The sequence below is a fragment of the Jaculus jaculus genome, chromosome 1 (genome assembly GCF_020740685.1).
Source record: "Jaculus jaculus isolate mJacJac1 chromosome 1, mJacJac1.mat.Y.cur, whole genome shotgun sequence".
Lineage (NCBI taxonomy): Eukaryota > Metazoa > Chordata > Mammalia > Rodentia > Dipodidae > Jaculus > Jaculus jaculus.
Window position 1 is genome coordinate 121,341,740 of NC_059102.1, and position 27,175 is coordinate 121,368,914.

The window sequence follows — 27,175 nt, forward strand, 5'->3', positions numbered from 1 at the left end:
AGTCAGTGAGCTTGGGAACACCACTTGGCCCCAGGCAAAGACATGCCAGCATGTAGGATCTCTGGGTAGTGAATGGATAGAAGACAGTATTGCAGGACAGCACTTGAGGTCTGTTCCCCCTCAGTGTCTCCCTTTCAGACTCCCTACCTGCCCCTCTACCTGTATTCCCGAGGGCTGAGGAGGTTCTGCTGGTACAGAGGTCTCTGAGCAGCAGTAGCCACATTGTACCACTTTTGCCTTTGGAGAGATATCTTTATTCTCCCATTGGATGGAGATATCTTTGTTCAGAAAGTTAAGAATCCAGAAACAACCATCCTAGAGGCAGCCAAACGTGATCCACTTCTTTTCTGTGTAGCGACTGTGCCCTCCTTACCAAACATGTGACTTGTGAAAGAGAGGGAGGGTATGAAGAGGGGACAGAGATGGCCTTTGATTTCCCAGCTATGAGGGAGTTTCATTTTATAGCTATGCCTCTGTTCCTAGGCCAACAGTGAGTACATATTTTTGATGGAACTTAAAAATAACTGGATTAAAAGGATCAGGTCACCTACTACCTGGGGAAAAGCATTTCTAATTTAACCGTCATGGTTGTAGCAGGAAGTAATCTGGGTTGTTAAGAGCTGAGAAACCTGGCTGTGCAATGCAGCAGGCACCTGACGTTTGAACAATTTGGGTCATGTTGTGCATTTAGGCTAGGAGCCCAAAAGGTCGCCATGGTCCTAGACACTGTCAAGAGGTGAACACCCTTATGGTAATGAGGAAGAGGAATCACTGTGAACTGAGCACACATTTGAAGTAGGCAGGAATAACTTCTGCTCCTCCTCTTCCTTCACCTCTTCTGTAGGAGAGGTTTGTTTTGGCTCATGATTTGAAGGGATACAGGCCATCTTAATGGGAAATGCATGGTTGCTAGAGTAACTTGTTTCTGTGGCAACAGGAGTGTGAGCCTGCTTGCTCACACTTGAGCAGATCAGGATTCAGAGAAGAGAGATGGATGTGAGTGCTCAGATGCCTGGCCCTCCCTCTCTGTCTCTCTCTCCTTTTCTACCTCTCTTTATTATAGACAGCTTAGCTTCTTGATGTCCTTAGAGTAAAGGGCACCTTTCTGGTGTCCTACTGCTGAGGAAAATGTACTTCCTTCAAGTTCCTTCCAGTAGTGATATGCCTCTCTGCAGGTGCGGGTCCCCCGTGTTGTATTTTCTGTGCTAACTAAACAGGCTTCTAGAATCTCACCTGTGCCATTGACTCTGGTATGGGAGGGGGTTGTGGTCATTTGCCTCTGAGAAACTGTCAGCAGAGACTCAGCTCAGTGCCAGCCCAGAAGGGAGACATGTATGCCCAGAGTCCCGTCTCTAACTGCAGGGCCTGGTAGATAAAGTACAAGGTAAGAAGGGAGGCCATCTTTCTTTCCATCAGAATAAAGACAGAAGTCAGTGGATTTGTTTGTTTGTTTGTTTGTTTTGTTTTTCGAGGCAAGGTCTCACTCTAGCCCAGGCTGACCTGGGATTCACTCTGTATTCTCAGGGTGGCCTCAAACTTAACAGCGATCCCCCTACCTCTGCCTCTCGAGTACTGGGATTAAAGACATGACCCACCATGCCCAGTCGAAGTCAGTGGATTTTAAAAGCAAATTCTGAGTCTCCTTTCATCTCTAGAGATTCAGGTTATCAAAAATCAACAAAAGAACCAAACAAAGATTCCCTCAATCCATTTTTCCTGACCTTGTCATGTCTGTCTGGAAGCTTTTTGTTATTAAGAATGACATGTTGGGATGATATTAAGAATCAGCTTTGTCACTAACTAGCCAGGTATGATTTTAGGAGAAAAATCCCTGTATTTTTATCGATCAAGTATCCTGGAGTCTTAAAACACCAGTAAAATTCCCACCTTTGCCACTAATCAGAAAGACCCTGTTACTGTGTATCAGTTGAGAATCTATATGTGCATATACTGAGGCATGATAAGTGACCAGGCTAATAACCATAATTAAATGAGGATATGGCACTTGTGCCTACAGGACAGGCTAGCCGTGCTGCCCTGATCACACCAGCATTGCTGGGGCACAACACCCGACCAGAAGCAACTGATGGGAACAAAAGGTTTATTTCAGCTTTTAGTCTCAGGGGAAAGTTTCATCATGACAGGAAAGCATGGCATAGCCGAGGCTGGGCGCCACATCACGTCACATTAGGGTGGTAGCAGCACTAATGAACACGCAGTGGGGCTCCACTAACACACTTCAAGGTCTGGCCCCAGTTACACACCTCCTCTAGCAAGGCTTCGCCTCCCAGACTGCCACCAGCTGGTACCAAGCATTCAAAACACATGAAGCTGGTGGGGCGGGGGGGGGGGGGGGCTTCACATCCAAACCACCACACATGACTAGTTGAGTGCTGAGGATGGAGACAGCCTCGCCTCCATACCATAAGTGACCCCCATGCTACTTCCTTGTGCTGAGGAACCCAGCCCCCTCACCTGCTAGGTAAGCATGTGCTATACCTACCTCTTGGGTGGTTCTCGACTGACCCTTCTATTGCATCTTCAGGATTTGACTTGTAAGGACACTTTATGAAATTATTCTGCGTTCTTTAAAAAAATATTTTATTTATTTATTTGAGAGACAGTGAGGGAGAGAGAGAGAGAGCAAGAGAGAGGAAAAGGCAGATAGAAAATGGGTGTGGCAGGGCCTCTAGCCACTACAAATAAACTCCAAACACATGTACCACCTGGCTTACATGGGTACTGGAGAATTGAACCTAGATCCTTAGTTTTCACAGGCAAGTGCCTTAACCATTAAGTCATCTCTCCAATCTTTATTCTGCTTTCTTTTCAGCAGTAAATACATGGTCTAATTGTGTTTAGTTTCAACTAAAATGAACATTTAAAGATCCAGGGTGTGCCAGGTATGGTGGTGCACGCCTCTAAACCCAGCACATGGGAGGCAGAGGTTGGAAGATCCCTGTAAGTTTCAAGCCACCCTGAATTCAGGTCAGCCTGGACTAGCTCAAGAAAAAAAAAGAAGAATTAAAAAAAAAAAAAAAAAAGATCCAGGAAGGAGTATGGAGCAAGACTAGGGCAATTAGAGGTAATTTAGGGTCTAACTTTTTAGCCTTTTGTAGGCTATTTATTTGTACTTGTGTGTGTGGGGTAGGGGGAGAGGGTGCACCAGGGCCTTTTGCCACTACAAATGAGCACCATGCCTTTTTAAAAAATTATTTTTGTTTATTTTTATTTATTTATTTGAGGGCAACAGACAGAGAGAGAAAGAGGCAGAGAGAGAGATCAGAGAGAATGGGTGTGCCAGGGCCTCCAGCCACTGCAAATGAACGTGGGTCCTGGGGAATCAAGTCTTGTACCGGGGTCCTTAGACTTCACAGGCAAGCGTTAACCATTAAGCCATCTCTCCAGCCTGAGCAGCATATTTTCGCATCACCTTTTGCATTGGGCTTATGTGTGTGGCTTGGGAGTTGAACCTGGGGCTGGCAGGCTTTGCAAACAACTGCCTTTAACCGCTGAGTCATCTTCCCAGCCCCATTTCCTTCAATTTTCCCTTCAATCTTAGGCTTATTGCTTTTTCTTCTCAAAATTAAAACTTCCACATCTTCTGTTGAATTCTCAGAAGAAAGTCAGTCTTCTCCTAGAAAGAATTTAATATTAGCTGTAATATTAGCCATTTACATGTTGGTTTAAAATTGCTTAATAATAACAAACATCAGTACTTTACACTCTGCATAATGCTTTTGCATACTTATTCTAATTTAATTATCACAAATATCTGGGGGCTATTATTAGCCCTGCTTGCAAAAGAGTTGCATTGGCAGGAGTATTCCAAAATTGTCTTATGAACTCGTATCTCTCGGCAGAGCCAAGAAATAACCACAGATCTGGTCGTTACACTCCACAAGTGGCTCCTAAGTCATAAATTCACCCATGGTGATTTGCTTAACATAACTGTTAAGTGCTTTTTAAAAAGTTTTTATTGGGCTGGAGTGATGGCTTAGTGGTTAAGCGCTTGCCTGTGAAGCGTGAGGACCCAAGTTCGAGGCTCAATCCCCCAGAACCCACGTTAGCTAGATGCACAAGGGGGCGCACATGTCTGGAGTTCGTTTGCAGTGACTGGAGGCCCTGGCATGCCCATTCTCTCTCTCTGTCTGCCTCTTTCTCGGTCTGTCGCTCTCAAATAAATAAAAATAAATTTTAAAAAATTTATTATTTGAGAGAGAGAGAGAGAGAGAGGAAGAAGCAGAGAGAAAGAGAGAATGGATGTGCCAGAGCCTCTAGCCACTGCAAATGAACCCCAGACGCATGTGCCCCCTTGAGCATCTGGTTTACGTGGGTCCCAGGGAATCAAACCAGGGTTCTTAGGCTTTGCAGGCAAATGCCTTAACCACAAAATCATTTCCCCAGCACTGCTTTTTTTTTTAAATTATTTATTTATTTATTTGAGAGCGACAGACACAGAGAGAAAGACAGAGGGAGAGAGAGAGAATGGGCGCGCCAGGGCTTCCAGCCACTACAAACGGACTCCAGACGCGTGCGCCCCCTTGTGCATCTGGCTAACGTGGGACCTGGGGAACCGAGCCTCGAACCGGGGTCCTTAGGCTTCACAGGCAAGCGCTTAACCACTAAGCCATCTCTCCAGCCCATGCTTTTTATTCTTTGATAAATAGTGGTGGCTTTAGATGTAGATGGGTTATCAGGCAATATTAAAAGCAGGTCTTGGGCCAAATTCTAGCACTCAGGCTAACATTTATTAAGTGAACATTGTAAAAATAAGTACTGACTGGTCATCTCACAGAAGTCTCAGCTAAGGTCCTGGCAGCTCCAATTCCACCTTGCATGAATTTTGCAAAGGCAGGCTTTTATTATGGGATAATAGGTGTTGTACTTCCACCTCCAAGGCCGGAAGCGAAACTATTAGCTCTCAGACCTCCAATTCCCCCAGCCCTGAGGTTGAGCAAGGTCTGAGCCGGGGGCTCACTCTTCCTGAAAAGTGGTGAGTGTTGCCAGTCCACAAATGGGGCCTCCACCCATCTCGCTTGCTTCTCACATTCATTACGCTAATTGACACGCCACTAATTTCACCAGTGAAACCCTATTTCTCACTTTAATTATGGCAATTAGTAAAGCCACAGGGGTCATCAGGAGTCTAAGGGAGCTGGAAGTGCTATGGAGCACCTGTGGAACGTGGGCTTTCTGATTGAGCCCTAGCTAACCACACCATGACTTGAAATTAGCATGGCTGTCTGCCTCTAGAATATAATTTAAACTCATCTCCAAAGCACACAGATGCCAGAAGATTCCAGAGTAAATTGCAGATATTCTAACCAGCTGCTGGCTCTTCTAGGAGGCCTGTGGCAGGGCAGGTAGTGTGTACCATGGTGTTAGGGCTCCACCTGGAGGGCTGGCTGGGCCAGGCAGATTACCCACAGACCCTGACCTTAGAAAAGGCAGTGGGCTCTGATTCCTCTAGACTGTTCTGGGTAGCTCATTTCAGAAAGTCTTGTTCTGACAAGGTTACAAATTGCATTGTGTCTGAATCTGTAATCGGGTTCCCCGTATCTGGGAGAAGATTCAGCCTCTGCTTGTCTACAAAGGGAGCAGTGGGCATTGGTGGGTTTAACAAGATGTTATTTAATGACCAGCCCAGACTCCTGTCTAATCCCACACACTTCCGATTCCCAACTTTGTCCCCATTTATCTGGTACAGTTATGGGTGCCTTTGATCACATCAGGTAATGGGCAAGAAGGTGAATTCTTCCTGCTGAGAGCAGGACTCAGGAATTTGCTCTTTTGTTAGAATTGTTGCCTAACTTTACAAAACCTCCAGAGTTCTAAAGCCTATCTTTGAATAAGGCAAGATTGTTTATCTCATCCAAGTGTTTCTCCCTGAAATAGCTTGTGGCTCCTCTGAAGTAGAAGAGTTCTGGAAAAAACTTCTGAATTTATAGGAAGAACAAGACTGGCTCTTGTATAACTCACAGGATGGCAGCCTCTTTCATATTTATGCTTTTCAGTGTCTAGATTGAAAAACAAAATGTAATGGATGGATCTGAAAAGGATTATACTAAGTGAGGTAACCCAGGCCCAGAATGCCAAGCACCACATGTTCTCTGTCATATGTGGATACTAGCTACAGATGACTGGGCTTCTGCATGAGAAGGAAAATACTTAGTAGCACAGGCCAGTAAGTTAAAAAGGAGATATAAAGGGAAGAGAAAGGAAGGGCGGAGGATACTTAATAGGTTGATTTGTATATATGTAAGTACAATGATTGTGATGGGGAGGTAATATGATGGAGAATGGAATTTCAAAGGGGAAAGTGGGGGGGAGGGAATTAACATGGGATATTAAAAAAATTTTTTTTGTTCATTTTTATTTATTTATTTGAGAGTGACAGAGAGAGAGAGAGAGTGAGAGAGAGAGAGGGAGGGAGAGAGAGAGAGGGGCAAATAGACAGAGAGAGAGAGAATGGGCGCGGCAGGGCCTCCAGCCACTGCAAACGAACTCCAGACACGTGCGCCCCCTTGTGCATCTGGCTAACGTGGGTCCTGGGGAATCGAGCCTCGAATCAGGGTCCTCAGGCTTCACAGGCAAGCGCTTAACTGCTAAGCTATCTCTCCAGCCCAACATGGGATATTTTTTTATAATCATGGAAAATGCTAATAAAGATTAAAAAAAAAACAAAATGTATTGGCAAGAGATCATCTGAAATTATACTGAAGACCATAAGCTTATTTATTTTTTTTTTTTTTGAGTAGGGTCTCACTCTGGCCCATGCTAACCTGGAATTCACTATGTAGTCTCAGGGTGGCCTTGAACTCACAGCGATCCTCCTACCTCTGCCTCCTGAGTGCTGGGATTAAAGGCGTGCCACCACACTGGCGCCTCCTCCTCCTCTTCTCCTTTTTCTTCTTCTTCTTCTTTGTTCTTCTTCTGCTTTCTTCTTCTTTCTTTCTTCTTATTCCTTCTTCTTTTCCTCCTCCTCCTCCTCCTTCTTCTGAATAAAGCTTTTATTTTTTCCAAATGCAGTCAGTTGAGCCTGTTCATGCATCTTTGCCAACAGCTGCGGCAGCTATACACTTGATATTTCTGGTATAAATAGCTTGAGCTCTCTGCTTTGAAACCTGTTTATTAAGTTTTTTACTAAGGAGCACCTGAAGGGCCGCCCCTGGCCAGGGAACCAGGGATCCTCAGTCTCTCAGGTCTTCCTTACAGAGTTTATTGGAATAGCTGTATCAAACAGGACAAGGTTTCTGAGTTGGTCCTGAACTTTGCCTTTTTTTTTTTGAACCTCCTCTGGTCCTGCCCCAGACTTGTCTAGTGGGTCTTTGTCTTTCTTAGCTGACTATCTGGTGGCTTTCTTCTTGGGGACCTTGCATGGCAAAGCTTGGAGAGCCACAGAGAACACTGCAGCTTCGCTCAGATGTTGGACAATTTTTTTTTCTTTTTTCTTTTCAGCCCAAAAAGTAAATTTTAAAATTTATAAATCTGGGCTGGAGAGATGGCTCAGCTGTTAAGACGCTTGCCTGCAAAGCCTAGCAACCCAGCATCAGTTCCCTAGTACCCATGTAAAGGCAGATGCACAAAGTGGCACATGTGTCTAGAGTTCATTTGCAGTGGCTAGAGGCCCTGGTGCACCCATTCTCTGTGTGTGTGTGTCTCTCTCTCTCTGCTTGCAAATAAATAAATAAAAATATTGTTTTAAAACATTTATAAAACTAAGCTGGGTGTGGTGGCACACGCCTTTAATCCCAGCACTCGGGAGGCAGAGGTAGGAGGATTGCCATGAGTTCAAGGCCACCCTGAGACTACAGAGTTAATTCCAGGTCAGCCTGAACCAGAGTGAGACTCTACCACGAAAAAAAAAACCAAAAAAAAAAAAAAAGTTATAAAACTAAAATGTCATAAAAAATCCATAGGGGCTGGGCGTGGTGGTACAAACCTTTAATTCCAGCACTCCAGAGGCAGAGGTAGGAGGATCATTGTGAGTTTGAAGCCATCCTGAGACTACATTCCAGGCCAGGGTGGGCTAGAGCAAGACCCTACCATGAAAAACAAAAACAAAAACAATCCAAAGGGCACAGTTGGCTGTTTCTGAAGTAGTTGTTCTGGAGTGATATGGGAGAATGTATTTACACTATTTATGACTTTTGATCAGCTGACTCTAGTTCTTAGAATTTAACTTAAGGGGGAACAAAACCAAGCAAAATGACAAAAATACCTGCACAAAGATGTAGTCACAGTATGATACCCACACAGACTACAAGCCACATAATGCAAACATGTGGAGGTTCACCCAGGGCTTTTTAACACATGGGGAAATGTGTGCCATTTAATATTAAGCTACAAGAAAGGCATGGTAGCCGGGCGTGGTGGCGCATGCCTTTAATCCCAGCACTAGGGAGGCAGAGGTAGGAGGATTGCCGAGAGTTCGAGGCCACCCTGAGACTACATAGTGAATTCCAGGTCAGCCTGGGCTAGAGTGAGACCCTACCTCAAAAAACCATAAAAAAAAAAAAGAAAGAAAGAAAGGCATGGTGGTGCGCACCTTTAATCCCAGCACTTGGGAGGCAGAGGTGGAAGGATGGCCTGGAGTTTGAGGCCAGCCTGAGGCTACATAGTGAATTTCAGGTCAGCCTGAGCTAGAATGAGACCCCACCTCAAAAAGCAAAATAAAAACAAGCAAACAAAAAAGAAAGAGTATAAAATAAATAGCCCAGTTCTAGATGTGTATTAAGAACCTTATAAAGTACTAGAATATTAACATTTTGCTAATTAAAAAAAATATTTATATATTTGAGAGAGGGAGAGTGTATGGGTGTGTCAGGGCCTTTTGCCATTGCAAATAAGCTCTGAGTTAACATGGGTACTGGGAAATTGAACCTAGGCTAGCAGGCTAAGCCATCACCACAGCCCCAATCTTTGACTTTTAAAAAAATTTTATTTATTTATTTGCAAACAGAGAGAGGTAAGAGAGACAGAGAGAGAATGGGCACTCCAGGGCCTCCAGCCACTGCAAACAAACTCCAGACACATATGCTCCTTGTGCATCTGGTTTATATGGGTCCTGGGGAATCGAACCTGTGTCCTTTGGATTTGTAGACAAATGCCTTAACTGCTAAGCCATCCCTTTTATTTAGCTGCTTTTAATATGGCATCACCCTCCTCACCATTCTAACATGCTTTTGTTTCATTCATTTTTATTCGATTTTTTAACCATATTTTTACTCCCAGGCGCTTGCTAGTATCTTCCATCTTTTCCTCTTTAAAGTCAAAAGAGATGGAAGGAAGAGGCTCTGTTCTCCAGTGGATTGTATAGTCAGCCATGTGCAGAGGAAGCGGGAAGTCAGTGTGTCACTCTCTGTAGCAGCAATGTTTTTTCTTCCTTTATTTGTCTGTTTATTCAGTAACAATTTACCATGGATTGGGCCAACTTTGAAACTGAAATGTACTTGAAATGTACTTGAAACTGAATGTCAGCCAACAAATTTCAGTCATTAAAAGTCTATGTATTTTTTTCTTTTTTGCTACCACTGGGAATTAAACACAGAGCTTCATACAGGTTAGGCAAGTGCTCTTCCACAAGCTACACCCCCATCATATTTCTGTCATTCTTAACAACATGAATAGAAGTTACTAACAGTCACCTCATCAAAACAAAACCTTAGCTTTAATGGCTTTAAAATGGTAGTGAAAGGCCGAGGATATAGGTCAACAATTGTGTTTGCCTAACGTGCACACGACCCTGGTTTTAGTCTCCAGCACCAGAAAATAAGTGAGTAAAATGGCAGTAAAAGTGTACTTGACCTGACTCTAGTTCATTCTAAAGATACTAGAGCCACTAGTTAAGGCTGGTCAAGAGTAAAAGTGAACGCATTAGTGTTACAGGGTTGGAGAGGGTGAGATGAATGTGAGCAAGGCCTGGTGACTCAGATGAATGCAAATGTCACAATAAAGCCCACTGTTTTGAATGATACATAAAACTACTTTAAAATGATGTTAGTGTTTGTAACTTGTTTTGTGTGGATGAAAACCCAAAGGACCTCATGCTTATAAATGCTAATTGCATTAAGTACCAGACTTTGACAAAGACTAAACTAGTTTGGAAAAACTTCAGAGGCTGCCAGAAGGCATTGACAAAGAAGAAATGCTTGTAGTTACTTAGTATTAGGGATAAAAGAAATCTGCATTACCTACTTGATTTAAGTTTGTAGGGGACTGTGGAATGTGACCACATCTCCAGTTCATGGATAACCTGAGATTTCTTCCACACTTAGGGCAATGCAGAGCACAAAAGGAACCCCGTGCTTCTAAATCTCATGAACAAGACTTTAATGATGTACCTTCCTTGTCATGGTTTTGAAATAAATCCTCTGAAAATCATCATACTTTAAGCTTGTGTCCTAAGCTTTTAAAATTGTTGAAAACTTTAAATGAAAAATTAACCTGTGGGACATTTTTGTGTTAAACCCTGTGTGCAATATCAAGCACACACTAAACTTGAGACAGGAAAACAGAGCTGACCAGGGTGGAAGGGAGATCCTCAAATCAAGTTTGTAACTCACTGCTGGTATTCTTTTGAGATAAACTACAATCCTTTGATATGAAAAAAATTCACCCTACAACTTGACACATTAATCTCACGAAGTAACGAGCTGGGACTGGTGAGGTCGCCTGTTGGCAGAGTACTTGCCTCGCACGCACGAAGCCCTGCATTTCATCCCAGCATAACATTGGGTATGGTGGTGTGTGCTCGTTGTCATGGCACTCTGCAGGTGGAGGCGGGGGCTCAGAAGCTCAAAGTCATGTGGCCCAGGCTACATAGGATCCTGTCACACAAAAATCAGAGCAACAAGTAGATGTCCAGCATAATAACAAATTTACATGTGTTAGACAACTGAGTGGAAAATGATGCATTCAGAGACATCCTGTTAACCACAAATAGAGCTATTATACAGCAAGCATTTTAGAAAATGGGAGGTGCCATTGGCCACTAGCATTTCAAAGTGACAGAACTGAGGAGCATTGTGTGGACACAGTTCTGGAGAACAGAACTTTGCAGTCAGTGGCTTTGGTTCTGGTGTTTAGAATGCACATGGTCAGTTACAGCCACGGCAATGGAGCCCTGTAGCCTGCAAGAGGCCATTGAAGGGATCTTCTGTTTTTTCTAGTACGTTGTTATGGAAAGATTTTCCCAAAGTTCCTTGCCTCCGGAATCATTGCATTGCATCTGGCAGAGAATCATGGTTTTTTTTTTGTTTTTTTTTTTTTGAGGTAGGGCCTCACTCTAGTTCAGGCTGACCTGGAATTTACTATGTACTCTCAGGTTGGCCTTGAACTCATGGCGATCCTCCTACCTCTGCCTTCTGAGTGCTGGGATTAAAGGGGTGTGTAACCATGCCTGGCAAATCATGTGTTTTTAAGAAGGCAAATTGTTCTTGCATAAGGACCCTTTTTTCACAAAATAATCTGGGGTTATAGAAATAGTCCTATTACAAAGCCTGTAGCAGTTCACAATGAAATAATTTGTGTATTAACCCTATCATTTCTTCTACTTTAGAAGATAACTGTTTTGGCATGTATATATTGTAGTATGCATGGTGTGATATGTATGTATAACGTATGTACATGTATGTGTGCAGATGTGCCCACCCTATATGCACGTGTACAGAGGACAGAAGAGAATAGGGGTGTCCTCTATCACCCTTCCATGTTTGCTTGAGATAACTTCTCACTGAACCTGGGGCTGCTATTTTCTGTCAGGCTGGCTGACCAGCAAGCTCCAGTGATTCTACTGTCTCTGCTTTCCATAGGTGTGCATGAGCATGTATGATCTTTTTCATGGGTGCTTGGGATTGAACTCAGGCCCTGGATTTGCATAGCAAGGGTGATGCATCTTCTCAGCACTAGAAGATAACATTTTTTCTTTTCTTTTTTTTAAATTATTTATTTATTTATTTATTTGAGAGCGACAGACACAGAGAGAAAGACATATAGAGGGAGAGAGAGAGGGAATGGGTGCGCCAGGGCTTCCAGCCTCTGCAAACGAACTCCAGACGCGTGTGCCCCCTTGTGCATCTGGCTAACGTGGGACCTGGGGAACCGAGCCTCGAACCGGGGTCCTTAGGCTTCACAGGCAAGCGCTTAACCGCTAAGCCATCTCTCCAGCCCCATTTTTTCTTTTTTTAAACAATTATTTTATTTATTTATTTATTTGAGAGAAAGATGGGGGGGCAGATACAGAGAGAATGGATGTGCCAGAGCCTCCAGCCACTGCAAACAAACTCCAGACACATGCGCCCCCTTGCGCATCTGGCTTATGTGGGTCCTGGAGATTTGAACCTAGGTCCTTTGGTTTTGCAGGCAAACACCTTAAGTGCTAAGCCATTTCTCCAGCCCCCCAGAAGATAACATTTTTCAATGGAACTTGCATGCGTTGAACACCCAGTGGACAAAATGGAGCCTATAGATTTTGAGAGAGTGATTTTGAGAGAGTTGGGGACCTGTTACCTCACGGAATATAAGCGAGATCTTTATTTAGAATAAAGTGTCCTTGTTCTGTTCCATTTCCTTTTCTGTCATGAGTGACTTTCTCAGCATTAGCATCCATAACAAATAAGCATTTGACCCTGACTCTTCTGTATTGTCTTTATTCTAGAAGCCTCCCCAGATTTGCGAGGATGATAACCAGCTGAGGAATACGCAAGACAACTGTGGTGCCAGTCTCCTGGAGCCTGCCACCAGCTCTCTTTCCCCAGATCACAAAAACATGGAAATTGAGGTATCTGTTACAGAATGTAAAAGTGTTCCTGGAATCACCTCTGCCCCCCATCCCATGGACCACTCCTCCCCTTTCTATTTGCCCCCCCATAATGGCCTACTCAGTGATCACCATGCGTCCCTGGATCATGATGTGGCCAGAGAGATCCAGTATCTAGACGAGGTGCTGGAGGCCAACTGCTGCGATTCTGCCTTGGATGGAACTTACAACGGAACCTCCTCTCCAGAGCCCAGTGCCGCTGTCCTGGTGAGCAGTCCACCTGCCCACACACCTGCCCACGCAGCCACCCGGCCAGAACCTGCTGAGAGAACAGCTGGCAGGCAAGTGCCTCCTCACATCGAGCTCAGTAGAAGCCCTTCTGACACCATGGCAGAGGGGGGCAGAGCAAACGGCCACGCCCCCGCCCAGGCCCCGGACATGCTGGGGAGCAGCCTGCAGGCCCCTGCCAGTCCCAGCTCCTCCACCAGCTCCCGCTGCTCCTCCCGAGATGGGGAGTTCACGCTTGCCACGCTGAAGAAGGAGGCCAAGTTCGAGCTGCGGGCCTACCATGAGGACAAGAAACCCTCGAGGCTCTTTGAGGAAGACGAGCGTGAGAAGGAACAGTTCTGTGTCAGGAAAGTGAGGCCCTCGGAAGAGATGCTGGAGCTGGAGAAGGAGCGGAGGGAGCTTATCCGGAGTCAGGCCATGAAGAAGAACCCTGGCATCGCAGCCAAGTGGTGGAATCCCCCTCAGGAGAAGACCATTGAGGAGCAGATGGACGAGGAGCATCTGGAGTCACACAAGAAGTACAAAGAGCGCAAGGAGAAAAGGGCCCAGCAGGAGCAGTTCCTGCTGCAACAGCAGCAGCAGCAGCAGCAGCAGCAGCCCCCTCCGCAGCTTTGCACAGCCCCTGCTCCCTCTCAGGAACATCTTGGTGGCACTGGCATTGCTAAGGACATTGTCACAGAGCAGATTGACTTCTCTGCTGCTCGCAAGCAGTTCCAGCAGATGGAGAATTCCAGGCAAACATTGGCAAAGGGCCAGAGCACACCGAGGTTGTTCTCCATCAAGCCTTTCTACAGGCCTCTGGGATCCATCCATTCAGATAAGCCACCGACCATCTTGAGACCAGCTTCGGTTGGGTCACTTCCAGAAGACGGTGGTACATCAGTAGCCAAGGGGTCAAAAACAGCCTGTGTGTTAGAGAGCCAGTCTGTGGGAGCAGGTCCAGGTAGCAGTGCTCCTCAGGGAAAGGAAGGGCCCTACAGCGAGCCCTCCAAACACGGGCCCTTAGCTAAACTGTGGGGAGAAGATGGAGAGTTCACAAGTGCCCGAGCTGTCCTTACCGTGGTCAAGGATGATGAGCATGGCATTTTGGATCAGTTTTCAAGATCGGTTAATGTCTCTTTGACCCAAGAGGAGCTTGACTCAGGTCTGGATGAGTTGTCAGTTAGGTCTCAGGACACCACTGTCCTGGAGACCCTGTCCAACGACTTCAGCATGGACAACATCAGTGATAGTGGGGCTTCCAATGAGACACCCAACGCGCTCCAGGAAAATTCCCTGGCTGATTTCTCTCTGCCTCAGACTCCCCAAACAGACAACCCCTCAGAGAGCCGAGAAGGGGTCTCCAAGTCATTCATCGACCATGGTTTCTATTCCCCTTCCTCCACACTGGGCGGCTCTCCGACAGTTGATGACCCCTTAGAATATCAGGCTGGGCTCCTGGTGCAAAATGCTATTCAACAAGCTATGGCCGAGCAGGTGGATAAGGACACACCCCCAGCCATCAAGGAAGGACCAGAACGTCAGGGACCCAGAACAACCCAAGAGGAAGGTGAAAGCAGGGCTCCCAGCTCCCAGAAGCCCCAGAACATGTTTGCGCCACCTCAGGTGTCTTCTCCTGTTCAAGAGAAAAGGGATGTATTACCAAAGATTCTGCCTGTGGAGGACAGGGCACTCAGGGAAACGGGGCCCTCCCAGCCACTGCCCGCTGTGCAGCCTAGTGGCCCCATCAACATGGAGGAGACCAGGCCCGAAGGAGGCTATTTCAGCAAGTATTCCGAGGCAGCCGAGCTGAGAAGCACAGCCTCCCTCCTGGCTACTCAAGAATCTGATGTGATGGTTGGGCCCTTCAAGCTGCGATCCCGGAAGCAGAGGACTTTGTCCATGATCGAAGAAGAGATCCGAGCAGCCCAGGAGAGGGAGGAGGAGCTGAAGAGACAAAGACAGGTCATGCAGAGTGCACCGAGCCCCAGGGCCAGGAATGCCTCATCATCACTGCCTTCTAGAAGCTCCTGCTACAAAACCGCCCCAGGTGAGTGACCTCTACATCCCATGTACATGGATGCGGTCAAGATCGGATGCCAGCCTGCAGGGTTCCATGGGGAGTGGATTTCAGTAACAGCAGAGTCTGGGTGTCTGCTAGAGGGACATCAAGCCTGGATAGTGTTTGCTATTTCCCAGCAGATGCAGTAGCTCCCTGCCTGTCATTCTTCTCTGTTGTGGTTTATTATGTGGATTCGTTCGCTCTTTCTTTTTTTGAGAGTTGTTTTGGCTGCAAGAGGGACTCTGTGTGGCCTAGAACTCATCAGAATGAGCCCATATGTGTGGTCTGTGTCTGAGCTGTTCAGTGTTTGGAATTAAACCAAACCCATCCAATCTGGAGGATGGGTAAGAACCCATCTAACCCCTTTGGGTTGCTGGCTCTCTTTCCAGCAGTGATAGTCGTGACTCTGGTGTGGATTGGCCCACTGAAGATATTTTTATCCAACTTTTATGTTACTGGGTTTCACTTTCTTTACATCATCCCAAACCAGTTGTAGCCATGTGTTATTCAATGTTACAGTTGGTGACAGACCACATGTGTAATAGTGTCCCTAAGAAATCGTCTAATGGCATCCTAGCCAGCCATCCTGTCTCTGAAAGCACACCCTGCAATGTTCCCACAATCGCAAGATGGCTTAACAAGGCATTTCTCAGAATGTGTCCCCATCTTCTAGCAATGCATGGTGATACCTGGGGTCAGGAGCGTTCTCATCCATTCTTGTTATCTGACCCATTTAGAGCCAAGCCAAGACACAACTTCACATTGTCGTGCAGTCTCTTTCTTGAACCCTTCATATAGATGACTGATGTTAATCAGGGCAGTCCCTGCGGAAACAGTGTGGCCAACAGATCTTGTTTCCCATGTGGATATGATGATGATTGGGGATTGTCTTGTCTTAGAGAAACACCGCTACTAAGAGTGGGCTCAAAGTAAGTCCATGGGCTCCTTGTCATCTGCCCTGCTAAGTTCAGGCACTGAAAATAAGCGTTTATGGGCTTGGGATGAAACTCAGTTCGTAGCATGCATACCTATTAAGTAAACAGAGCCCTGGGTACAATCCCTAGCACTCCATCAACCTGACATGGTAGCACATGCCTGTGATCTTAGCACTCAGAGGGAAAAGTTCAAGGTCATCCTCAGCTACATAGCAAGTTTGAGATCACTCTAGGCTACGTGAAGGCACATCTCAAAACAGAGCCTCTTGTAACAATTTGTTATAATCTTGAAATCCAAGCATGTGATCATGTTAGTATTTGTTGTTTGTTTGTTTTTATGAGGTAGTGTCTCCTAGCCCAGGTTGACCTGGAATTCACTATATAGTCTCAGGGTGGTCTCAAACTCACGGTGATCTTCCTACTCTGCCTTCCGAGTGCTGGGATTAAAGGCATGCGTCACCACACCCTTGAGAGCGACAGAGAAAGGGGGGGAGAAAGAGAGAGAGAGAGAGAGAGAGAGAGAATGGGCATGCATGCCAGGACTTCCAGCCACTGCAAATGAACTCCAGATGCGTGCGCCCCTTTGTGCATCTGGCTAATGTGGGTCCTGGGGAATCAAGCCTCAAACCGGGGTCCTTAGGCTTCACAGGCAAGTGCTTAACAGCTAAGCCATCTCTCCAGCCCAAAAGTATTGATCCACAATGGACTTATGGAAGCCTATCTTCCAGTAGAGATCATTTAAAAAGCATTAAAGTAAGCCAGGTGTGGTGGTGCACGCCTTTAATCCCAGCACTGGGGAGGCAGAGGTAGGAGGATCACCATGAGTTCGAGGCCACCTTGAGGCTACGTAGTGAATTCCAGGTCAGCCTGGACTAGAGTGAAACCCTACCTTAAAAAAAAAAAAAAAAAAAGCTTTAAAGTTAGTGCTTAACTTGGTTCATCCAAAGCTTAGTGAAGTCACTTGATGCTGGCTTTTATCACAGTGACACAAGGTCATGTTTATTAGTTCTTAAAATTTGAAATAATTTTAAACCTAAAGAAAAAGTTCTCAATTATATCACAAATATGTATTTATTCTATACTTTTTGAGAGTAAATTTACAACATGCTGCCTCTTACCCCAAGTTTTGCAGCATGCCCCTCAATCTGGGTCTTCCAGATGCTTTCATGTGACTGCATTCAGGTCATGCATCTTTGGTGGAGCACCACACACAACTGATGCTGTGTCTTCATTGTATCCAAGCAGACAGTACTTGGTATCAGTTTGTGCCAGGATGGGGATAGGTATTTGCTCTGGCCATTTGACTGAGGACATGAATGCAAAGCATTCATATGACAGTTGTTTCCCTTTTGTAGTTAATATTTTGTCTGGAGATACATGAGGATTATGTAATTTTTTAATCTCACCCAATACCAGGCTTTAAATCTACTATTTATTTACATCAGTATGGCCTCATGGGTTCCTATTATATATGTAGGTATTTTTATGTTTATTTGGGTTTTCGAGGTAGGGTCTCACTCTGGTCCAGGCTGAGCTGGAATTCACTATGTAGTCTCAGGGTGGCCTCGAACTCATGCAGATCTTCCTACCTCTGCCTCCCAAGTGCTGGGATTAAAGGCGTGTGCCACCATGCCTGGCTTGGGTTCCTATTATATTTGATCACTTATCATTTTTTATATTATTTCTTCCTTGATTTGCTCAGATATGGCTCATAGGAGTTCTCAAGCTAACTTCTGTGTCTTTTTGAGGTGCCATGTGGTCCTTGGTGTGTGTCCTTGCTTTCTGGGATTACAAGGCATTCATTCCTCTCAGACTTTCCCAGTCTCAAAATCCATCCTTCCTGCAAAGAGTTTGGAGTTTCTTTTATTGGGGAACTGTGTATACAAACCAAGATCTGCATGCTAGGTATGCACAGTAGCGTGGATTGTCACTGCTTCCAGGCACACTCAATGGACAGAATTAGTGATTAAGTATATCATCTACCTATCTACCTATCTGTTTATCTATCATAACCTGGTTATACTGAGGAAACATGAGTTCACCAAGAAATCTTTTAATTCTGATGTAATAAAAAAATTTTTAATTGATTTATTTATTTGAGAAAGCAAGAGAGGGAAAGAGACACAGAGAGAGAATGGGCATGCCAGGGCCTCCAGCCACTGCATACGAACTCCAGATGCATGCCCCACCTTGTGCATCTGATTACATGGGTCTTGGGGAATCAAACCGAGGTCCTTTGGCTTTGCAGGCAAATGCCTTAACTGCTAAGCTATCCCTCCAGCCCCTTCCCTTTCCATATTTATAGCCTACTTATGGATAATAAAATGCCTGGTTTCTATTATCTTTAATGTTGTAGTCAGCTTTACGTTGCTTGATGAACATCCGAACCAGACACAGTCTATAGGAGTAAGGGATTCCTTTCAAGCCTGCAGATCCAGGGGGAAAGTGCCATCAAAGACAGGAGAAGCTGCTCCCATGGGTCCAGGCAGAGAGGAGCAACCAGACAGCCCAACCAAAAGCAACTGACCTGAATGGGCAGCAGGGACCCTGCCAGAGCTCAAACCTCTCTGCATACGCTTTCATTTTCCTCACCCAACTTGAACACCAACATTACTTTCTGGGTGGTGACTGCTACTCCCATCATCAAGCTCACCTCACTTGGCCCTGATGTCCTATGCTGGCCCACTGCTGTCCCCTTCCCCTTCTCACTCTGTTGTAGCTTCAGCATACCCCATGGGTCACTGTGGCTCCTCCCATCCCACCGCAGGCACCCTGCTTTTCAGCCCCACCTAATGACTCTTGGACTGAATTGTTCAGGAAGGAAAGGAAAGGGAGGAGGAAGAGGAGCACAGAAACATTCTTGATGGGTTTTTAATTTTTTCAGGTCACAGGCCACAGCCAGCTAAGTGCCTGAGGCAGTGAGACTTTCAGGGAAGGTTGTCCATGGTTAGCAGCTAGACAGATGTTAGCTTTTCCCAGGCCTCTTAGTTGTCAGTGTCCCTTGAAGTTCTCTCTCTGTGTGTCCTTGTCTGCCTCTGTCTCTTAAGAACTGGCTTGGTACAGAGATGGCTGTTGAGCATTCTGTCCTGGGGCTGGGAGAGTCTTTGTACAAAGATTCCAGCCTAAACTGAGGAGCAACTGGTTAAGATTTCACCCCAAGCTGAGGAGCTACTGGTTAAGATTCCAGGCCAAGCTGAGGAGCTACTGGTTAAGATTCCAGGCCAAGCTGAGGAGCTACTGGTTAAGTAAGTGATACTAATGCATACAGGCCGGCAGAGACACCTGCAGCCTCTCGCATGGAGCACATGGCACCTTCTGCTCACACAGAAGTCAGGTACCATGGTTCCCTTATACCTACCAGTTGTACTGCTTGGCCCGCCAGCCTGAGTTCCTGCGCACAGAGGATGCTGACACATTTGTCTGAGCCACCAAGCTGAGCAATTAATTCATGGCCAGAGTCAGAACTGCTATCTCCACCGTTAGTTTTGTGAATGAGATATTGATGTTTCTATGTACTGCTTGCTACACGTTTCCTGCCAGAAGTGACTCAGCTGGTTTGTCTTGTGACTCAAGATTGAAGGTTGGCTATTATTAACTGGTGGAAATCATGCTGGTGACATGCTGAATCCACTGAGAGCAAGATGTGATAAGGAAGGAGAGATATACACATTCCTCCCATTGATAATTATCTAGACAAACTGCACTCCCTAGGTGTTGAAAAGATACTTGTTTTCATAGTTAGCAGCAAGAAATTGGCTTTTCCCAGAGAGTCTCAGTTGTCAAGTTCATGGGGATATTTTTTGTTGTTGAACTGGCTCTCTTGGCTCTGAATGCTTGCCTCCACTCCATTCAAAGATTGAAATTGAATCAACAATGTAATGATAGGAGGTAAGGGCCTTTTTTGTTGCTTTAGGGATTTTTTCCCCCCAAGGCAGGATCTCCCTCTAGCCCAAGTTAGACTAGAATTCACAGTGATTCTCCAACGTTGGCCTCCCCAAGGCTGGGATTAAAGACTGTGCCACCACACCTGGTTAGGAAGGGGCCTTTGAGAGGTGGTTACATCAAATGGTGTTGGATTGAATTGTGTAGGAAGATATGATCATTTAAACAGACCATTACCTGGAGATTTTACCTTCTTGATTCTTTTTTTTTTAATTAATTTTTTTTCTTTAGTTATTAGTGACAGAGAGAGGGAGAGGAAGAGAATGGGCATGCCAGGACTTCCAGCCACTGTAAACGGACTCCAGATGCATGCAGCACCATGTGCATCTGGCTTATGTAAGACCTGGAGAATCGAACCTGGGTCCTTAGGCTTCACAGGCATGTGCCTTAGCTGCTAAGCCATCTCCCCAGCCCACCTTCTTGATTCTTATTTGACCTTTAAAGAAAGAAGATGCACTTGAATAGAATTTGTGATGCTTGTTCGTACAGAGGTAAAACAACCACACGTTTTCTGCTGTCAGGAAGCTCTGGTTCAGTAAGGAAAACACTAGCAACAAATGTGGCAGTTCTGTGACAAGCATGAGAACCTGTGGGAATACAGAAGAGTAAGGCCTCGCCATTTGGAAGTCAGGGAAAGGGTTCTTCTGGGTGGGGAGGACTACCCCCCCCCAAGGCTGACAACTGAAGGAATGAAGGGCTGCAGGCCAGGGAAGAGTGTCCCTGTCAGAAAGTTGGGCACCCAGAGAGGCTTAGGAAGAATAACAGACTTGGAACATATTTGAGACATTTACTAAGGCCAGGATGGGTTAAAGGCAAAGATTTAAACAAAACAAAAGTTGACTCAGAGACAGACAACAAAGAGCTGTATCAGTCATGTTAAAGGCTTTAGACTTCATCCCATGGCCAGTCTGGGCTTTCAGAGAGGTAATTATGTCCACATGGTTCTGAGCCATCCCGACTTTACCATGAACTGTTGGTGTTCCTGCCTGAGTGAGAATATTCCACAGCCTCAGGTACGCTCTTTCTGTATGAGTGCTTCTGTACCCCCTTAGGATGCACACACACATGTGACCTCTGCTGATGGCACATAGAAGAACATGAGGGAAGCACACTGGAAGTTGCACCTGGTGGCACAGACCCCAGCTACTGGGAGGCCGAGGAAGGAGGATCACAAGTTCAAGGCCTGCCTGAATAACTTAGCAGACCCTGTCTCAAATAAGTCAAAAAAAGGGGGGGGGGATAACAATGCATCTCAGTGGTAGAGCACTTCCATAGCATGTGCCAGCCTGGTTTTGATTCCCAGTGTGGCATGCAGGGGTCAGGGGGTGGCGAGTAGAGAAAGAAACACTTTGGCAGGTATAGGAGCCTTATTTGAAGCAGAAACACACACACTAGTGTCACAGACCTTTGAGGAGAGGGCAGAGGAAAGATGCCTAAACATTTTTTTAATGGAAGTTAGAATTATATCTTTTCCTGCAGACAGAGCTCACCTCAGTGCCTGTGTCTATAGTGTCTATTATCAAACATCCTGGTTTCATGTCTGGGTTCTAAGTATGTCAGAGAAATTCAGTTAGGTAATGAATAGCTTTGTTTTCTGAACTAGTTTCTAGTTTTGTGCCAGATGTTGAATCAATTGTCAAATCAGGTGATTTTGCTGGGGCAATGATGCATTATGAGGGTGGTGAAAATGTAGATATGGGGTGTTGAGTCACGTGACTTTGGAGTATCTGCAGCGGTCTCTTAGTGGTGGAAGGCTATGCTTGCTATAAGTCTTACACATACAATAAAATGTAGCCAGTTGTTGTGGCACATGTCTGAAGTCCTAGCAATCAAGAGGCTGAGGCAAGAGGATCATCTAGAGGATATGAACTGCACAGGGGAGCTCAAGGCCAGTCTGAGGCACATGGCAAGCACCTTACTCAGCCCACACTTAGTGCCTCCCAAAGAAAAGGCATTTATTTATCTGTTGTCAGTTTGGATAAAGAAAATTGATTTTCACAGCTATTTTGGGTTTTGTAATTAGTTGTAAAGGGTTGTGTACCTGTAATCGAATTTCCTCTTGAGTAATTAAGACTGGATTACAGAACGGTTAGGTTGCCTGGGCTCACTCAGGTAGGAATGGGGAGAGTTGGTTTCAACTCCAGGCTCATTTGTCTCCAAGATCCATTTCCTTCCCCAGGCCTCTTCTGCACCTCTGCTAAGCCCACCTGCACAGTAACACTGCCTTCCCTAATCTGTGGTCCCTGAGCTCAGTCAGTCACTGTCCTCTTTAGTCCTGGGTCTGACTTCTGCATTTCCGGGTTCTTTTTTGGGAACCGCTGTAGCTCTAGGATTCTCTGTTTGCATTTACCTGTATGTATGAGTCTGACTTGCAGAGAAGAAACAGAGTGACCTGGATGACCTGGACAGCTCCCTTGGTACTGGCAGAACTGAATTCCAGCGTCCTAATTAAATATAATAAATAGGTTCGATTGCTGGCGCTGTCCAAAGATGTAGGCAGGTGGCATGAGGGGGTGGAGCATCTCAGGCAGTCCATGTTAGCTGTCTAGTCTGGCTGGCATGTGAGTTCTTTCTACAAGTTCATTCCCCACGAAGAAGCTCAGCCATTCACTCCAGAGTCAGGTTTGTTCCCTGAACTCTCTGAAAGAACTGGATATACAAACCAAGAATTGACTTCATGATTTGAGCGAAGAGCAGGGGTGAGTGTTCACTCCACTTATAGGCCACACACGTGTGTGGTGAGGTGAGGTCAAGGACAACATTTGGTCCCTGGTAGTCATCAAGCATCATGATTCCATTCTGTTGCTCTCTCCTGTCCAAGGATCCCTGGATTGTGTTTCTTTCACAAGTACCCAGTAGGGTAAGGGGGTGGCCTGGTAGATAAGAGCACTTGCCCTGCAAGCACCAGGGCCTGGCTCGCTTGAGTCTGATCTTTCAGCACCCGTATGAACAGGTAGCTGTGACTACGCATGCCTGGAACCTCAGCCCTGTGGGGGTCAGAGATGAAAGAATTTCTGTGGCTTGCTGGTCAACAGTCTGACCAAACACGGCAGCTGTAGGTTCAGGGAGAGACTCCACCTCAAGGAAACGTGTGGCTGAGCCACACTGGAGGACACTCAGTATTCTCCTCATTCCCCCACACATGTGCACATATCCGTACCTGTGTGTAAACCAAACATGTGCAATATTTCAGAATGAATTGATGGGAAAAGCCTGCGTTGAAGCAGCGTTTGGCAAGAGGTGGGAGTATCTTATACAAAGTAGACTTTTCAGATTATAGAATTCACAGTTCCTTTTGGACATTGTCCTCAAAGGTTTGGAAGGTAACTGTCATAATTAAGCCTCTCAGCCTCCATCTTGAGGGGGTATAGACTTCAAGTTGTCTTTTGGGATAAGTCTGTTGGCCTCTAAATAGCAGGACTTTGGAAAAAGCAGGTGTCTTCCATTGATTTAACTCCTTCCCATATAGCTGGGCGTGGTGGTGTACTTTAATCCCAGCACTCGGGAGGCAGAGGTGGGAGGATTGTTGTGAGTTCGAGGCCACCCTGAGACTCCATAGTGAATTTCAGGTCAGCCTGGGCTAGAGTGAGACCCTACCTTGAAACCTCCCCCCCCCAAAAAAAAAAATACCTCCTTCCTATATAAGCAGGTTCTGCCAGCTAATTATGCTGGCTTTTCTGCAATTCAATCCCAGTGGCTGGGTGGCCTCCTGGTTGCAAGGGCCATCACATGGTGTCCTTAATGACACATGCTCTGAGTGAGGGGAGTACTTTCCATGCAATTAGACTCAGCCCCGTATACAAAGGAAACACAACCTTGAGCTGACAAAACAGAAATGAATCAAAGGATCTAATTCTCGCAAGATCCCTGTTGTGAGACCTGTGAGCTAATCAAAGCCAGCTTGGGAGCAGGATGTCTCCTGTGATGCTGGAGCCAAGGCAGGATGTGGCTGTGTCTCTTGCTAGCCACAGAGATTGGCATTTCAAATGCATTTGATCTTTGTGGATAAGTCTCTACTTAGGGAGCAAAAGACTAGTAGAGGGGGGCTTAGACAGGAGGGGGCAAAGCAGACAGTGTAGGTCAGACCATGAGAGCCCCTTAAGAATCCTTTGTGGTTCATGTGATGGGATTTTGTTCCTCGTGACTTTAAAGGTAAACCTAGAATTTGCACAAAGCTTATTTGTGCCAGATATCACCAGTTTCCCCCCCATTACCCCAAAATAAGTTTAGACCTTGTATTCAAAAGGCATTCATGGAAAACAGTTGCATAAATGGGCCAGTTACCTCTGGATTCATATGTAACATTCATTTCCTGACTCCAATGCTGCCTAGCTCATTTCATCTTCGTACACCCATCCTTACTAGCAAAACTGGAAATAACATCATACCAACTTCACAGAAGTTAAGCCAGTGTCCTGAACTTAAGACTCCTGGTAGGAATTTCTGCTGATGAAATCACAGCTACTGTTGGGAAAGGACTAGAAATCTTGGCAGAGCCACAGGTGCATTGCTTGGCTGCAGCATCTATCAACCTGAAATAAATAACTCAGCATGATCACGAAGTTGCTTTCTGGGACTGAGGAGATGGCTCAGTGGACAAGAGTGCTTGCTCTGCAAGCATGAAGGGGATAAGAGGACCTGAGGCCATCTGAGTTCCATTCCCTAGGAGCTGTGTAAAACAGCTGAGCATGGCCATTCAAATTTATAACCCAGTCCTGTGAGGAGTGGAGATGAGAGATTTGCTGGGCCTTACTGACTGAAAATAGCAGCTCTCGGTTGAATGAGGGACTTGTCTCAAAACATCATGCAGATGAGCAATAGAGGAAGGACACTTGATATTCTTCTCTGGCCTCTGCACGTGTGTGCAGTCATCTGCACATGTGTGCATATGACACAAGTAAGCACACACCACACATACACTACACACATATGCACCAAAAAAAGTCGCTTTCAGCCGGGCGTGGTGGCGCACGCCTTTAATCCCAGCACTTGGGAGGCAGAGGTAGGAGGATTGCTGTGAATTCGAGGCCACCCTGAAACTCCATAGTGAATTCCAGGTCAACCTGGGCTAGAGTGAAACCTTACCTCGAAAAACCAAAAAAAAAGTCGCTTTCATTTCTCATTGAGAACTTTCTTTTGAATTACTTCCCTAATAGAACTTGTGGCTAGAAAAAAGTTTTCAATAGCTATTAAAAGAGAGAGGGGGGGGAGGGAGGGAGGGAGGGAGAGAGGGGGAGAGGGGGAGCACTGGAGAGATGGCTTAGTGGTAAAGGTGCTTGCCTGCAAAGCCATAGGACCCAGGTTCAACTATGAGGACCCATGTAAACCAGTGCACAAGGTGGCACATGCAGCTGGAGTTCGTTTGCAGTGGCTGGAGGCCTTGGCATGCCCATTCTTTCTCTCTCTCCCTGACTCTCTCTCTTTCTCTCAAATAAATAATAAATATTTAATAAACGAGAGAGAGAGAGTGAGTGAATGACTGTCCATCATCAAATGCATTGGGTGACATTAAAATTCCCAGTGTTCCAACCCCTGCTTTGAGAGAATCTCAAAAGCCCACCATGTTGGCAGTAATAATTTTAGCACAGTGATCTTGGTGGGTGGATTGCTATTCACCAAGCTTTTCCTTTTTCCTTCCTTTATGTCTGTGACTTTCTGTAGTGACAGGGATCTTGTGTATACTGGGTGATTACCTTGCCCCTGACTTACACCCCTAGCTCTCACTCTTTACAAAAAAAATTTTTTGTTATTTTTATTTATTGAGAGTGATAGAGGAAGAGGCAGATAGAGAGAGAGAGAGAATGGCTTCCAGCCACTGCAAACGAACTCCAGACGCGTGTGCCCCCTTGTGCATCTGGCTAATGTGGGTCCTGCAGATTCGAGCCTCGAACCAGGGTCCTTAGGCTTCACAGGCAAGTGCTTAACCGCTAAGCCATCTCTCCAGCCCTGCCCAGCTCTCACTCTTAATGTTTTAATGAGCTTCCTTCTTTTTATTTTCTGCTAGATTTTTATCTGAAGCTAAGCTGCTGGAGAAGCCGAGCTCTTCCTGGAGTTCTGGGTCTTCCCTGTGGGTCTGCAGGGGAGACCCCGTGCCAGCAGCTCATCCACCCCCTTGGTGTATTTGGAGGCAGCCACTTTTGAGTTTCTCAGATTTGTTTCACCAGGCAGGGTGATTTCTCCATTCCTGAGCTATACTTCTGATCTGAAGAGTCCCACCCCAGGCCTTCAAAGGAGGGGATGAAAGAAGCAGGACCAGCTCATGGGGTGGGGTGGGGTCACAGCTAGAGCAGCACTTTGCACTCAGGGATGAAAAGCAGGTCCCTCCCTTTCTCTGAGAAGAAAGGAAATGGAGTGCATAGCCCAGGGGGCTTTCTGAGTGGATTCAGATATTGGCCAGCTTGCCCCAGTGCATGAAGAAAGGTCACTGGCTGAGGCCCTGGCCAAGGCACGTCATTGGGTGGGTGTTTTGTTCAGTTTGGTTTGTTTTTTAAGTAGGAGTGGGTGATGGCTTTTCTTCTCTCCTTTTGATAAATGTAGAAACAAAGGGTCTTTGAATTATGACCTCTGGCTCCACATATATGGAATATAAGAATTGCCCAAACCTAAAGTTTGGAATCTGCCTTCTGGGCTTTCTAGACATTAGACCTGTGTCCTACAAAGGGAGAAGGAGGGCCTGGGCCACCACAGATGGCAACTGCTATGTCCTGAATATGCATAGCTCTCTCTCTGGGCTTCCTTGGGTAGGAGGAATTGCAGATTCTTTCTGTCCCCTGCCAGCACAGCCTACTGCAGATGCCCTAGGGAAATCCTGGCCGTGCAGCCAAACCTGGCTGGTTTTCTCTGGACCAGAAGAAAGTGGTTTTAACTTTCTGATACAGAAATAGGAAACAAAAGTTCATACTTCCTAGTTTTCTTTTCCCTCCTCGTAGGAGGCCACATCAGCTCATTTGCAGTGGATTTCTTTAGCTCCACTTGCTCCTGAGTCGGCGTCATGGTCCTGCAGCCCCTGGGTTCCACTGTTGCAAGGAATCCTGTATGAATACTGCCTAGGAAGATGGGCTCTTGGATCTGAGGAGTCTGTGAGGGTTAAAGTGAGCAGGTTTTTCCATGTATCTCTACATAGACTAATTATATTTAACATAAATATTTTCAAGTTGGGGTGGTGCATGCCTGTAATTCTAGCACTTTAGGTGTAGAGGCAGGAGG

At 45.8% G+C, this 27,175-nt stretch overlaps 1 protein-coding gene across 10 annotated transcripts in view; it reads left to right on the forward strand.

The window, feature by feature from the left end:
- Positions 1 to 27,175, forward strand: part of Palm2akap2 (PALM2 and AKAP2 fusion) — a 544,596-nt gene that overhangs the window by 495,456 nt on the left and 21,965 nt on the right. For all 10 annotated transcript variants that reach the window (XM_045153745.1, XM_045153748.1, XM_045153746.1 and 7 more), the window contains one exon: positions 12,662 to 15,080. In XM_045153745.1, coding sequence (XP_045009680.1) covers positions 12,662 to 15,080 — 2,419 coding nt within the window. The remainder of the gene's footprint in view (positions 1 to 12,661; positions 15,081 to 27,175) is intronic.